Raw genomic sequence first — 16,397 nt, forward strand, 5'->3', positions numbered from 1 at the left:
CTCACATCGGATGATGATAATTAGGTGCAGACCCTCCCTTTTTGTAACTAGGTAGAGTACCTGGTACCATTGCATCCCAATCACATGTGTATGAGACCACGCAAGCCTCAAATGCAGCCAGTTTTCCAGACCACACCCAATTACATTGACCGTGGGCCTTGCAAATTTCATGTGGAAGCCTCTGCCGTGTCTCAACCGAATCCTCGGCGATTTCTGTGTGAGCACAGACTCTATCATCTCGATTCTGAACTCCCTCCCTCAGTAGATCCCGAATTCAGGGTCATGTTCTGCAAAAACATGCAAACAGAAAATGTAACGGCGATGAAAGGAAACCCAACTGCTTGATGGATCAAGACAGAGAGACTTCATGATGTTGCACCACACGATGCAGTCGACAGTTGGCATCCACGCCACTCTCATTCGTTCGGAGTCCGGACAAACTTCTTTCGCAACCTCAGCTAGCACTACCACCAGCAAACAAGTCGCTGCCAACAGCACGCCCTAACAATAGATACGGCCTGCATTAATCGTCAGGGTTCGGCAATGCAATGTAATGCAATGCAGCTGAGCTGAAGAAAAACACTAGCATTAAAAAAAGCAAAAGGTGGATTAACTTGCTGCCCAGGCACTTGGTACCCACTTTTGGGCTCCACCACCACAACCACACACCCACCCACCCACACAAACAAAACGCAGGGACATATCTTCCATCAGAAAGGCGGAACTCCGCCCTGGCTGCCATCAATCCAATTGGAACCATCCTCATCGGGTATGGTGTAGCGGTAACATCGTTGACTCTCACTTCTCAGAAGTGTCTGTTTCTCTCAACAGCCCCGGGTTCGACTCCCGGTATCCGAGTCCTAACTTTTTTTTGGACTATTTTGGTGCCACACACACACACATGAGACAGGCAAGAAAGAGAGTCATCATTGCGTTTCAAATCGAGAGACATGATCAGGTCATGTCTTTTTCTTTTGGCAGACGACTGTTGCCTAGAGAATGTACGTACACGATGGCCTCTGTCTATGCCTCATAGCGACGGGTACTTGGTTTCCTTGATCTGAGGCCAATCCCAGGTCTGTCAGATGGTCATAACATTGCCTTGGCGTTGCCGTCGTGTCTGCTCTGTTATTGGGCAACATTCTTTCGGCACGTTTCAGCAACCAAACGCTCTCATCGTTTCCACTACAGCCTGTCACGAACTGTCACTCTCCTGCGCTGACATGCACCACCAAGCTTGGGTTTTGCTGGACCTGTTTGGCAGCATGGTGGAGATAAACTTGTAACTGCCGATGGTACTTCTACACCTCTCGACGGACATGTTCACCCTCGGCGGATAACGGCACTCTCGCGTTGCGCCTGTAGGTGACCTGTGAAAGCCATCTTTATTCCAGGTAACCGGCAACGTCAACTTCTTCAAGCTTGCAACGGGTCTGACATCTTGGTGTTGATGAGGGATGACTCGTCCTTGGTCGGGCTGAGGTTTGCAATAATATCAGGGTGCCTTGCATCTGAAGGCTTCTTTTCATCACCATGTTAGTCCGGAGGTAGGCACTTTGCAGTTAAAATGCTATTGAAAAGCTGCCGCATTTTCCACTGACAGAATGAAAAGAAGAGCGTGCTTGTTGACCAGACACCATCCGTTGTGGTGAGCTCTGGAAGTGGCTACCGTAGGTAGGTAGGTATTAAACTACTGCAGTGCTTGCTAGGAAGGAGCGACGTGATTGATTACCTCCCTAACTGCGGTGGACACCTTCCAGAGGGGTTTCAGGTTGTTACGAACAATTGTGGTAGCAGTCCGTAAGTGTGATTTCAAAGTATTGCGGGGATCTTGAAACTAATCCGATGAATAAGGTAGGTACGTGTCTACATATATATCCATGATCGGTACCCTCTTTCTCATATGTGTTTGGATATCCACGCCCGAAGGCCAGCCTCCGTCCATAATCTACTACCGTGGTACACACTTATGACAAAGCCTCCCTCGACCAGCGATAAGGAGGTTGGATGAACCTGCCGACTCCACCTTGTATAAAAGTGAGACCTCAGCGAACTCTCCGAGACCCGCTGCCACTCGAGTGGCGGCTGCCGTGACTGGAGGACCGGCTCGAAGACCTACTCAGACCGAGCAAGCTGTAGAGGAAGGCGCCACGTTCCGAGCTGAGGCTTTCCCCGGCATGGACAGCAAAGTTGTATTCAAGCCGTGATCAAGCTGCGGTGCAACTTCCCTCACAATCTCTGAATGAGAAAGAGATATCCAGACAAGGTCGTTGAAATCCTTATTGCTATCGCGTATACTAAACGACCTCAGCTTGGCGTGAAAAAGGTGCTGCAGCCTGACAATATTGTAGGAGCGTTGACCGCACGTGGTGTTGAGCGTGTAGGTGTTAATGGCTCCCTGGAGCACTCTAGGTGCGCCTTTCTCGCTTATTACCTAGGTTTAATGTTTGTTAGCATGCCAACTGAGAATGGAATTCGTCCCTCGAGTAGGTAATCTGGCGCTCACCATTCACAATCAAATCGACCTCCACCGCCAGTGTCGGGACATTCTGTCCATAGGAGCGACCTGTGAGCACGAACATGCGAGCAACACCGCTTCCAGCAACCACGGCCGCGCGAGGAATATAGACCGTAGATCAACTGGGTTAGCATTTACTACCAGTAGGTGTGTACCGGTTGTCGGCAGCAAATGCTGCCAGCAGATCCCTGGTTCTAACCTGGACAGCCACATCGACGTCGGTAGTCGTCCGTTCCTGATTTCCAAGAAGGATCATGCTCATACCGCCCATGGCGCCATACTCAATCCCACGTGTCCTCAAGACTTGTACAACATGGTCTAATGCGTAAACTAGATGCCGTTGTGTGACGTGCTTGTCGTTTTGTTCCTCGAGATAATCCAGCTGATCTTCAGTATATGTGGCAGGAGCAGGGGGAAGTTGAGGGGGAGGTGTGCCTCGGCTAGAGCGGCTTCTAGAGCTTGTGCTCGAGGTCCTACTGTGGCTTTGAGATGGTCCACGGTACGAAGACATTCAGAAGACTGATATACCGGATATCAGAAAAGAGAGAAGGACAAGGAGTGGGAAGAAGGGTAGGAGCTAAAGGAGTGAACTAAAGTTGGAAGGTATGTTACAGCTGAGATTGTAATAAAGGGGTCAGGCACTGTAGGGCTGGTGACCTAAGAAAGTCACTGGCTGCGAAAATAAGGCTAAATTGGCCAGAAAATAGTAAATAAATTAGTATTATAGTTGGTTGTTGTTGGTTGAAAGGAAAACAGTAAGTAAATCTATCCCTAAAAGCAAACCGGTATAGGTCTGGGAAAACCTAGGCCCTTTAGTGCCCCACACTCCCCCACAGATAGCACACCGCCGTCCAAAATAAAACTATCGCTAATATCTTCGGAAGCCCAATATACGCCTAGATTCTTCTTACTTCCTTTAACTCCTTTGCTTAATACTCTAGTAGCCTTTTTTTATATAAATATACGTTCTTCTATATATTTTAATCCGGAAAATCTTATATTCTTAATAGTTATATAAACCTTACGTACTTCTCCTTTTATAGTATTTTTATAAATTTATCCGCTAATATCTTTAACTTAAAAATATATTAAATACTAAATCTTTTTTCCTTTATTTATTTACCTACTTATTTATACTATATATCGATGTACCGGGTCCTAACGATATTCTAAGGGTTTAAAACTATAATTTCGGCGTTCTTACTATTAGTATATAATATATATAGCTTTAACTATAGTATATTATAGTTTTTTAATATCTTTAATACTTATTATAATAAATACTTTATAAGTATTAGGTTAATAAACTTTACTTCCGTTATACTTAGGGCGACGAAAGTTTATTTTTTATTCTTTTATAATATTAATTTATTAATTACAAAAATAATATAGCCGCTAGTAAAATATTTTTAAAGTAAAATATTTACGTATAAGGTATTTACGAATTTTATAAGCTTTATATTTTTTACCGAAAACTCGAAGGCTTTTAATATAATATATAATTTTCTAATAGTATTTAGGTACCGGAAAAAGTATTTTATTAACTTTAAGTAATATAGTAAGGGCTTAAAATTATTTCCGTAAAAACGGTTAATAATAAAAATAATATTAAGCTAAATATTAATAAAAAGCTAGTTTAATATACCGGTCTTTTAAATATATTTCTTTATTTCCGTAATTATTTTCTCCTACGTAAAAGGAAATTCTAGCTTAATTAGCTATAATATAGTTATACTAACTATATCTTTATAGCCGAACTTTTTAAATAAAGTATTAATATAGATTATTTAGGATAGGTAAACCTACCTCTTCTCGCGGTTCCTTATAATATTAAAACCTAAAAACCTTTTTAATTCGTTTAATTTTTTAATATTATATTTACTTTTTAGCTTGGTAATAATATCTTTAATAATTTTTATCGTAAACGTTAATATAAATAAGTTATTTACGTATAAGACTATTAAAGTATTTATTTTTTTATAACGGAATAAATAAAAGTTTAATAAAAAGGTATTAAGGTTTAGTTTAATTATTATAAATTTTATTATTTTATATTAATAAATAAGTAATTTCTTTAAGCTATATAATACCTTTTTAAACTAATATACTTTATTTAATAGCTTCGCTAAGCTATTTAATAATTATATATAATACTATATAGTATTAAGGATTTTAATATTAAAAAATATTATTTTAAAATTATATTAAAAGTATTTTTAATCTTTTATAATTATAATAACTTAAAAGTATTTAACTACTATATTATTTACTATAGTAGCGTAAACGTCTTACGTAGTTTAGGAATCCCTATTAAAATTATTATATATTATTTACTTTACTTTAGCCTTTACTTTATTTATATAAAAGTCTATCTTTTTATTATATATTTATTTATTTAATAAAATATTATATTTTTTTAATATATTAATTGGCTTATAAACGTCCTTTTTTAATAGGCCGGCATTTTACTTTTTTATAGTAAGTAATTAATACTTATAATAATTTTCGAGTTTCCTTACTTACTAGTAATTTCTAAGTATATAAGATTTATTAATAGTTTATAAAAAGTAATTAACTTTAATTATAATTAAAGTATAAATTATTATTTTACGTAATTATAGATTATTAAAATATATTATAAAAAAGCTTTAATAAAGGTATTAACTTTACTATAGCTTTTTATAAAAGTTTAAACTTTAATTTCTTATTATTATTTTATAAAGCCGTTCCTAAGTTAGTAAAAAAGCTATAGCTTCCTTTATATAATTTATATTAAGCTCGAAATCGTTATTAAAGTCCTTAGTTAAGCTATTTATATTTAAATCTAGTAACCTACTATCTGCTTAATTATTATTAAATCTTTCTATAATTTTACTTTTTTCTTTCCTTATTAACCTTATAAGGAAAATAAACTTTTTTATAATAGGAGAGTTAATAGTATAGGGCGCTTAATTATAGTTTAATAAAATAAATATTTTAAACTATATATCTTTTACTTTTTCGGCGTCGAAAAGGTTTTTTACGTTTAAAGCTTTAAATAATAAAAGTAATATTAATAACGATATAGTTTTCGGAGTAAGTAAAATAATTTATTTAAAGTCTTTAGCTTTCTTTATTTTAATTATTAAAGTACTTCGTTATAGAGTAGGCTCTGGTATAGTAATAAGTTTATTATCGAAAGTAACTTTTCTTTTTAAAAATACCGTTTTATTAATAATAATATTTTTTTTTTCGGTTATAATATTATTAATAAAGACTACCTTGTACTTAATATCTTTATATTTATCGTTATTAGGCTTATAAAAATCGCTTTTATTAAACTTTATAATATTAATCTTTATAACTTTATTAATAACTAAGTTCTAAATCTAATATATTTTATTATATATATTTACGTAACCGATAAACTTTTTTTTTTTTACTTTAATAGTAAACTTATCCGAATTAGCCCGGTAGGCCGGCTTAATATAGTAATACGCGTTATAAAAGTACGAGCGTAAGTATTAAATATACGGTTTCCGCTTACTCTCGAGTATATTAAGCTTTATAATATACTTTTTATAAATATTAATTTCTCCTTCGTTAATCCTCGAGGGTAGTAAGTTACTTACGTAAACTATAAACTATATAATAAATAGGAATAACTTTTTTAGTACTTTATAGACTAATATAATAGCCTTAGTATAGTTAAATATAGTTTTTACGGCCTTTTCTACTTTTTTATTTATTTATAATAAGTAAGGAACGGTTTTAAAGATAATAATACTTTTTTAATCGGCTTAAGCGGTTAAGCGACTATTATTAAAAGTCTTAGAGCCTTAAGTAAATTCTATATTACTATTAAAGCTAATAATATTAATTTTATATTCGGTTTAATACGCGATTTTCGTTTTAAAATCCTTAACCTTATTAAATATTTATTTTTTTTATTATAAAGTTAATCTATTTATAGTTACTTTATATATTTATATAATAAATAAAGTATTTATAATTTAAATATTTAAGGTTCTTATAGGTAATAACGTTAATATAAATAAAGTCGAACGGATTATTAATTTACGTAAAGGTCGATAAGCCTATTTAATTTATTATTTTTATTATTATATAAGGCTTATAAAAAAAGTTATTATTAATAAGTTTAATACTTATCTATATATAAACTTTATAAATATCGGCTTTATTAACGTATATTAAATAGTAATATATTATTTAATAATTAATAAATATTATTACGGCTTTAATAAAAGTTTTTACTAAAGATACTTTATTAAAATCGATATTAAGCATTATATTTATTTAATATATATTATTATTTTTAATTAACTTATATATTATTTAATTAATACCTTTAAGGATTAAATTATAATTCTTTTAATCTTAAAAAATACCTTTATTAAATAATTTATTTACCGATATTAAATTAATAAGCGCTTATAAATAATATATTATTTTTTTAAGCTTTAAGGTAATAACTTAACTATTTAAAAGGGTAGATTTTAATATTATAGTTCTTTAATAACTATACTTTATAATATTTTTTAATAACGAAAGAAACCTTTTTTCCTTCCTTTTAAATAATAAATAGAGCTCGATAAACTACTTTAGTTTATTAAATACGAAATCCGTATATCTAGAGTTATAATATATATAGTTTTTAAATACTTCGATAACTTATTAAATTTTAAAGGTATTTATTAACAAAAGTATTATTTTTAAAAGCCGAAACGAAAATCTAATTAATTATTATTATAGTAAATAAAAAGTAATATATTAATAAAGTTATTAAATAATATTAAGGTACTATAAGTAAGTCGGTCTTTCGAAGACTTAGTATTAGTAACGCTATTAGTATAGCCTTAAAGAATTTTTATTAACGAATTAATACTTTACTACTTTTTTTATTTATTTATTTATATTTTTTCCTTATATTCTTAATCTTTTAGAGCCTTATTAAAGTTATATTATTAATAGGCCTTACCTTTTGGGTAGTAACGACTATAGTTTATATAATATTAATTACTTTTCCTTAAGCCTTTAATATAAAAATTATATTTTTTCGTCGAAATTAATAATATAATAAATAAAAATATAGTCGCGGCCGGGGCCTTAATAGTCTCGATAATAATTTTAAAGTAAACCGGCGTAATCTCCTTTATAACGGCCTTAACGTTATATTTTTAATAAAGAAATAACTAGGTTATAGTACTATCTTTTATCTTTTTTATTAATTAATTATATAAATCGGGATATACGGTTTTAATACCGTTTAAAATAGCTTAAAGGTAAGCTACGTAACCGATTTTAATTTTTATTATATTAAGACGACGGCGAAGGACCTCGAGCCGGCTAAAGTAAGTTTAAAATAAAGTAAAGTTAATACGCTTAAAAGTAAAATATTTTTTTAAAAGTATATTAACGATATCGAAAATATTATACTATAGGGCTTAAATAATCTTTTAATATAAACTATAAATACTAATACCGTTAGCTTTTTAACCGAGGTTAAAAATTCGTTATTAAATCTTAAGCTTTTTAACGGAAATTATTATTAGGTTTTAAATATTTAAATTATTAATACGCTATTATTCGAAAGTAAATATCTCTTTTTCCGTTAATAACTATATATTAGCTTTAATATAGTCTTTTAAACTATAGTATATAAGGGACTAAGTTAATTAAAATTTTTAATCGGAAAAATCGGTTTTTAAGTTTAAAGCCGGTAAGGCTTAAAAGGTTTATTATTTAACCGTAGTAACGGTATTAGTATTTCCTATAGCTTTTATAAGCTTTAAAAGCTAGGTTATAGTAACGTTAATATTAATTATTTTAAAAGAAAAATTAATTAAAAGGAAGTCGTAAAAAAACGTTATAAGAAAAACTTAAAAAAAAGCGTTATTTAATTTTATAATCGCTAATAGTAAGTTAAATTAATTTAAATAAAGGGTAAAATACTTATTTCGCTATCGGTTTTTTAATAAAGTAAGATAGAATTTTCGACTATTACCGGAAAATAATAATTTCTTAATTAAAAGGTTATAAAAATAATAAAACTAAAGAAATTTAGTTAAGAGAAAGTTAATACCGTAAACTATACTTTTATCGGTAAGGGGTAATCGGTTACTTTAATTTTTTATTAAAATAAAAGTTAAGATTAAAATTAAGCTTCCGTTAATTAAGAAGTTAGTTAACTCTTTTAACGCCTCTAAAATCGCCGTCGAAAGGTCTAATTACGTAATATTAGCTTAATAAGGGTCGAAAAGTCGTAAGGTCCGGTATAATATTCGGCCTTACGAGGTTAGATTATCGACGAGGGCGTCGACTTCGGTTCGCTTAGTGATTTAAGCGTTAAAAGAGCTTATAACCTATAGGGCTAGTAACCTAAGAAAGTTACTAGCTGCGAAAATAAGGCTAAATTAGTTAGAAAATAGTAAACAAATTAGTATTACAGTTAGTTGTTGTTGGTTAAAAGGAAAACAGTAAGTAAATCCATCCCCAAGAGCAAACCGGTGTGGGTCTGGGAAAACCTGGGCCCTTTGGTGCCCCACAGGCACTGTCCAGCAGTGTCTGTTGAACGACTTGGAGAGATGTGAATTATGGATGTCCGATTGGTCTCCTTGAGCTTGCCTGGGTTGTCGTCCCTTTATAGTACCAATAGAAAAGATATGAAAAGGTAGTGCCTCTATTTCTCCAGCCGAGCTTTCTTATAATAGAAACCGGGTTCGTTCTAAGCTCCCTAGCACCATCCCGCCTCCTCACGTTGGTGTTGTGGTCGTAGAGTGTGAGTTGGCGATGTTTTTGGAACGGTTGGCTCCTCGGTCAAATGGCCAGGCCGGTCTGTGGGACTAAGTCTCAGTGGTTTGTCAAAAAGTGGTGTGACGTTCAGGATGTCGCGACTAGTTTTCTCTGGAATGGTCTCCTCCCAGTTCTGTGGCAACTTGGATCAAGTGCCATCCAGTCACTTCACCTGATCACCCCTGGCCGACCATTTGGGATTGCAGGTCTGAGGCACCCAGACCATGGCCCCGCCACATCTAGCTGCCTTGCCCAACTTTTGTTCCTTAAATATCTGCTTTGTTCATTGATTTATCACCAACCCGCATCGGCTACAGTACTGCAAGAGGCTCAAAGCACTGTTGGAGTCACATGACCTGTATGTGCATGTTCCACAATATCTTACCAACACCAAGACTGAACTGGTACCTAACCAACAACTTGAATTCCTAACACCAAAACACCACAAATCAAGCCAGACATGAGCAATACCGATGGTGAAATTCTCCCAGGAGACCCAAGGTTTCAGCCTCGATTAAAATCTCAGTATGTGCTTGACCTGGGAAAACCGGACGATGCGGACTGTGGTCGTGGCGTCCAGGAGACGCTCGATGTCATCGCCGCGCTGGAAAGCTCTGGAATTCCTTGCTGCGTCGTCGGCACAAAGGGTCTGGTGTATTATGGCGCTCGCCGAGTTCCTATGGTTAGTATTTCCGTCGAGCTACGTCCAAAACAATGTGGTTTGCTGACTGCGAGTTGTTCAGAACTGGGAAATATGTGTCCCGACAGAGTCATTCAATAGAGCGATCACCTTGCTCACCTCACCCCCTCTGAACGAAAAGTACGAGGTATGGCACCGCGTCCTGCCGAGGCCTCAAACACTCATGCACACCTACCCCCGCTTCACGCTCAAGGGTGTCAACTTTTTTTTCATAATTGTGCCGGAATTTGAATGCCTTCTTTCTCCTAGCACGGACCAGTGCGAGCGCAGTGCGAGCGGGATCCCGTACCCCAAGCTGGAGCTGTTTGCCCAGAGCCTGATCGACCTGCAACAGTACGCTGATCTGGACGACCTCGTTGACGGAATGAATCTAGAGGAAGAGTGGGGCGAAACCAACCTAGAGCTCGACAAACCTCCGCCGCTCGAGCACATCCGGGAGAAGAATGACATGATTGCTCGCTCTCTACCAGAAGACATGCGCGACGTCACTCCGCTTGCCTTGCTGAGTGAGAGGACGAGGCCGGCGCGGGATGCATGGCGGCGCAGCGTGGGCACGAAGCATCGGAGGATCAACGATGAGCTGCAGAGACACAGGTACCTGACGAGGTTCCGGAAGGTCGGCTCGAAAGATCCGCGTGAGAATACGGACCGGGAGGTGTGACTGGTCTATCTGTTCTGGTAGTAGCCTGTTTTGTTTTGTTTTTGGCTGAGTGCCTTGCTGAGTATATGTATGTTGCTCATATCTTCCATCTAATAAAATAAGAAATATACTGTAAGCCGTACAATGTATTCAGTGAACCCAAGAAATAACAGAAGAACGGCAACAAGATCTAGAGCTCCTTCAAAGGCCCAACAAAAGAAACTACCCCACAAAAAAAGCTACCTCAGTACGCATCCACCAGAAAACTATCCAGCTTCGGAGTAAAGAATTCAAAGCTCTGCTGATTAAAGACACACTAAAGCTCCTCCTCCTCATCATACTGCTGCTGTCCTTTGCCCGTGCCCTTGCCCTTTCCTTTGCCTTTCCCATTGCCGCCGCTAGTATTACTACCCCAAATAGGCCTCAGAGGAAACCCGCAAATCCCCTCCTTCTCCCCCTTCTTTTTACCTCCCTAAACAATCCCCTCCAGCCGCTCAAAGTCCTTTCCCTCCTCCACCCACTCCATCAAGCTCTTCAGCACCTCCGTCGGCCAGGCGGCATTGTTAGGCTTGACCACCCCTAGCGGGTCCACAGTCCCAGGATCCCAATGAGAGCCCCCAGGTACTAAACACAGCTTATTCCACTTTGTCATCTCGGCATACCCCTGCTGCACCCCCAAACCAGGGTACATTATCTTCCTGGCTTTATCCTGATACATGGTCGACGAGACCGCGGGAATCATGGCATCAGCCTCCCCATACCGCACAATCATCTTACCCCCATTGGACTTAAACGGAGTGAGGTCCGGCCAGAAGGTAAAGATGGTAGACATGTACTTGCTCATCGCGTCGTTAACCCATTCGCGGATAACATCAGGGCTGACCTCATCCAGCGGCAGTCTAGCCGAGTAGACCTTCTTAATCAACAGGTTCACCACGGCAGGAGAGACAGGATTGGGATAGGACTCGAGCTGGTTCGTGGCCGGGTTGAAGACGGTAATAGAGTCGCTGAAATCCACGGAGGGGATGTAGAATGCCTGGACGAGCTTATTCTTCGAGTCGTACATACCGCGCCAGGTGTCGGCTACCACAACGGCTACTTTAGCGGAGACGGTGCCAGCAATAGGGGGTTAGCTGAGCTGGGGAACAGCGGAGCAGTTATAGGGGTTGCCAATTAAGGACGAGGCGTTAAAACGGGCGAAGCAGAGGTCTGTGCGGGCAACTACCCCGTCGGTTTTGCCGTCGAGGGGATCGCAGAAGGCGATGGCATCGGCGGTAATGCGAGCAAGCTCGCAGACAGAGGGGTAGTAGTCGTGTTTTCGCTAAGCGAGGGGACCGTGGTAGTAAAAGATGGGGTGGCAGATTACCGGGGAACCGACAGAGACGCCGTCAAAGGTTATACCGTACTTTTGGACATAGGACATGCCCTCGCGCCCGCCCTCGGAGCAGCCGTAGAAGTAAGAGTAGATTTGGGTCAAGTTGGAAGAGCGGTAGAACTTCCGTGTCAGTTCTTTGCCGAGAACCGTCATTTCGTACATAGCTCGGTAAGAGTACGCGATGAGGGCGTCGTAGTTCATAGCGCCGGGATGGGTGCTGTCTGGCAGAGCCGTGACAGAACCAGTGTTACACGTCAACAACCAACAGGCCTAGGCCACGGCCAACTGCATCTCCAACTGCAAGCCGACAGCCAGTCGTTGAAAGTGAAGCAGGCAATCAGAAGCAACTGCGCTTAAGGATGGATCTCACTAGCTCAAAGGAAAGTTGAAGGACTTAGCAATGGCCTGAGGCCAATAGGGCACGGGCTATGTGATGAAGGATAAATACGCGCTCAGGATCATTAGACTGTATTCCTTCTTCCTGGAACACAGACTTCGAGGCCATTAGAGATTATTAGCCTGAATTGAACCACGAAGTTCCAAGCTCTAATATTACAGCCCTTGTCACAACCAGCGATTAATTCAAGGCCCTGGAAGAAGTCGGGTGCTGGAAAGGATGATTCAACGAAAGATATTGTGTAGAAGTCCCGAAGGTTCGAACTACACGTGGATTTAACCATAAGACCGGCCACTACCAAAAGTTTTAGAAGCCCCATCGTGTCTCAGATATTCCCGTCAAGTTCTTGAGCTGCCTGGTGAGGAATCAGCAACCCATTTAAGGCGCTTCGTCTGGATATTTGTAGAGGATCATATTAGTAACCCCCTAGGGAACCCAGATTCTTGGCAAACAAGTCGATAGCTTAAGAGCTAGAGAGCTGGATAAATCCACTAAAACTCCTTTACTCCTCGTCAAAACGTCATCAAACAAGCTAAAGACTAGGATAGAAAATAAAATAAACTCCCATTTGCTACTATCTGCCCTTATAATTTATTCATGGTATCCCTGCAATGCGAAGTATGGGGTACACGGAATACGAGATCTCGACCCGATCAGGGGGATTGATGCCCCACTTTGAGGCTACCTCCACACACGCACCAACAACCCATGCACTAGGATTGTGTAACCACAGAATCTCTTAATCCCCCTTGGAAGGATGTTGTGGTACAATGGTATGACTGTTATTTGCCAATTTGGAAGGTCAGATTTCAATCCATTGTTGACGGATTGAGGCTATGTATCCGGAATCGTGTTCCCCCACATCTCCTACCAAGACCCTTATCATGTAGTTTGTTCTTGTTTAAGCTTCAAAGCTGAACTGAAGTAATAACTGCTGGGTGAAGGGGTTGGCCCACTTACTTAACCGAAGGGCACCTACCTCTTTAGCGTGAGAGCTGCAGTTGAATCCGATCTGTTACTCAGGTAAGAACGATCCAATTGATTTTGCAATTAAGATAGTGAGTGCACCAATCACCGAGGTCCATCCTGCCATATTGTCAGTCCCCTTATGCCTGAAGGACTATTTTTCGGGCATCAGTCAGTATTTTCCGTCGTGATCCGCCACTTCTCCTCATAAGACCAATCGTCGAGGTTCAAACATCAAGATCAACTCCATCTGCCATTCGCTTATCGGATACCGCGTACTACATATGCAGCTATCCACCAGTTAGGATGGGCATGATACCTAGTAGGTCTCACAGCAGCGACCCAACAGGTCTTATACTTAACATACGCCGCACTCTCTTAATACCCTTTCCTCTGACACTGTTCTTCGTTGTTCGGCACCTCAAAACAAGTCTTGGAATGCCACTATGGCCCGACAAAAGACCCAACTCCCTTTGCGCCCAGCTGGCTCGCAAGTGGGCAAAAAGCCCTGCGTGTTCTTCGCCCAGCAAGGCTGTCGAAATGGTAGCTCCTGCTCATTTTCCCATGATCCAGCCGTCGTCGAGTCAGTGACCAGAATTACCCCCACCAGCGAGCAAGATAGCAAAGCCCCGACATCCAAACCCACCTGCCATTTCTATCTTAAAGGAGCTTGCCTGAAGGGAGATAGCTGCCCCTTTGCTCACCCGGAATTTACCCAACCACTCGTTGCCGAGGAGTATGGGGAGCATTCAACTAATAAAAGACAGGGCCCAGAGAATGTAGGCTCATGCCCATTCTAAAACTAAAGACATTTGCTAATCTCCATATTGTGTAGGATGAATCCGAGAACAAACCCGGCAACTGAATACGCCCGCTCGGCAGAGCGGTTATATAGTTAGGACACGGGGCAGCACTACTGAAGGTATCTCTCCAGTCAGACTTCTCAGCCGTTCGCATCAGTCAATTGCCTGTGGACAGCACACCGGGTCATATCTTTTTAGTCTTCCGCAAACTCGGCTTTGCCGTCTCGATCGACAAAATCCGCTTCACCCTATGTCCCGATCTAACATATCGTGTTACCGATCTCCGCATTGAGGATCCCGCTTTCGCCAGACGGTTCATCAGCATGGCAGATGTCTTCAAAAGATCCTTTGCGGGCAAGAATAGCATCGAAGTCATCGCTATCAACGCGCCGATGCCAGGGGGGTCAGGAATGCACAGGGTTGAATGTAAAAAGGTCCTGTGCTCTTAGTACCAGCCGTTCAAGACGGTGTGGCTCAATTTCACATCGCCGGGCTTGGCCGAGATAGTCCACGAGAAGTACACGAGTAGCAGGTGGAGAGTTCTCAATATACCTATTATAAGTCACGCGCCTAAGAGGAGTAAAGCGTGGACGACAGTCATGCTCACCGAAGTCCCTGCCGAGGCTACCGAAGACGATGTCAAGAAGTCGATCCCGGCGAGCATATCGCCTAGAAACGTGCAGACTGGGACCCGAGCTTTAGCTACGACGCTGAGACGGCAAATGCTCTTGTTAAGTCTAGGCTAATGGACGTTAGACCGCTCGAGTGGTGGGAGGATGCCGTGTTTGGAGGCAAGCGTGCTAAGGCGAAGGCTCGGTTTCAGGACGATAGCGATGCTGCCAAGGCGGCCTCCCTGCTCGACGGATGGGAGCTACCATTCCACAAGAAGGGCAAGCTTACTGTTCAGGCCATCTATTCTACACGATTCTAGGTCCAAGAGCGGATCTATCGAGCCATCAAGCCTATCATCGAGGAACAAAGCACAACGTGGCCGGCAAAAAAATTATACTTATTTTAGTAATTAGGAGAGAATAAAGTATAACCGGTCCCAGTTACATAGGTTATACGTAATTAAAATAAATATTTTTACGGTTAACTTCTCGTACCGGAGAATATATAAAGGATTTTAAGAGATCGAGCTAGACATAAAAACAATATATATATTTAATATAATTAAAATTACTTTATCTTTATTAAAATGCTTTAGCTTACTTAACTTAATTCTAGTATAAGTAAGACTTTGTATTAAGTAGGGCGGCACCTAAATTTTATGGTAAGTAGACGGATTTAGATTATATATTTTAAGTATCCTAACGTACGATCCTGCTTCCACACAGTAACTAAGACTTTTTTCTTTCAAAAGCTATAGCTTTAAAGAATAATTCTACTATCTCGCAATGCTTTACGAAGTCTAATATTAATTTAATTAGTACAATCCTTTAGTATATATTACTTATATTTCTTTTTAATAATACGAAATAGCTTTTATAATAGTTTAACTGTAGTAATTAAGCTCGCGAGAGCGGCAATTAATATTAAGGAACTAGGAAGGTATAAGGCTATAAGTTTTAATGAAATAAGATAAAGTACCTATATATAACGGGTCTAAATCTTATGCCGAGTAGGTGTTTTATATGACGATTAGACCGTTTGTTTTATTTGGGAATGCTTCTAGTTAAAGTGTTTAACTTGGACATTCCGAAATGCAATTCTAGCCTCTACTAACAGGGCAGAGGGGTAGGGTAGCAGAGGCAGTCTAGGTATACACCCCACTAAAATCCAAAAGGAGCAACGTATTTCCTTCGACCTGGCAGAACAGATATCCTTTAGTAGTTACTTGATGTGGTGGTTAACGAGTCGAAAACCCACCATAGCTAAAAGCCAGCAGAGAACTGTCGCTACTTATGCCTCGATGAGGTAGCTTTGAAGCAAAGCAATGAAGGAGAAGACTAGTAAGTCATACTCGTCGGGCCTTGCGAGAAGTAACATCATGGCTTCTTTAATCGTCGAAAAGTCTTTTTTAATAAGTTCATTATTTTGATAGTTTTTTTTATTTAGTTTTATTTAATTTATAAGCTTTTTGATTTAATTGAATGTTTAGGAAATTAAAGGTATTATAAATAATTTATTCTGCTTTAGAAAATATTACAATTAATTAATTTCGGGATTTTTAAAATTATGATTACACTTAAAGTTATGGAAAGTT

The 16,397-nt window shown here is 38.8% G+C and overlaps 2 protein-coding genes and 1 non-coding gene across 3 annotated transcripts; all 3 read left to right on the forward strand.

The window, feature by feature from the left end:
• Positions 1-765: 765 nt before the first annotated feature.
• Positions 766-858, forward strand: QC763_0083360. The gene has a single exon. It is a non-coding gene; the product is annotated as a tRNA-Glu (tRNA).
• Positions 859-9,621: 8,763 nt separating this feature from the next.
• Positions 9,622-10,790, forward strand: QC763_300980 (uncharacterized protein). Its single transcript, XM_062910561.1, has 2 exons — positions 9,622-9,992; positions 10,054-10,790. Exons 1-2 carry the CDS (start codon positions 9,771-9,773, stop codon positions 10,669-10,671), a joined length of 840 nt encoding a protein of 279 aa, XP_062764152.1. The 5' UTR covers positions 9,622-9,770; the 3' UTR covers positions 10,672-10,790.
• A 4,000-nt stretch (positions 10,791-14,790) lies between these two features.
• QC763_0083380 (uncharacterized protein) lies at positions 14,791-15,122 on the forward strand (the record flags this gene model as incomplete). The annotated part of the gene is made up of 2 exons (XM_062906154.1): positions 14,791-14,921; positions 14,948-15,122. 2 exons carry the CDS (start codon positions 14,791-14,793, stop codon positions 15,120-15,122), a joined length of 306 nt encoding a protein of 101 aa, XP_062764153.1.
• Positions 15,123-16,397: the final 1,275 nt, after the last annotated feature.

This window comes from Podospora pseudopauciseta (genome assembly GCF_035222475.1).
Source record: "Podospora pseudopauciseta strain CBS 411.78 chromosome 5 map unlocalized CBS411.78m_5.2, whole genome shotgun sequence".
NCBI lineage: Eukaryota > Fungi > Ascomycota > Sordariomycetes > Sordariales > Podosporaceae > Podospora > Podospora pseudopauciseta.

Excerpts from the sequence above, each read along its gene's own strand:
- QC763_300980 (XM_062910561.1), top strand. The coding sequence starts at position 9,771 with ATGAGCAATACCGATGGTGAAATTCTCCCAGGAGACCCAAGGTTTCAG. Across the intron at positions 9,993-10,053 it reads GCGCTCGCCGAGTTCCTATG|AACTGGGAAATATGTGTCCC; the intron begins GTTAGTATTTCC and ends CGAGTTGTTCAG.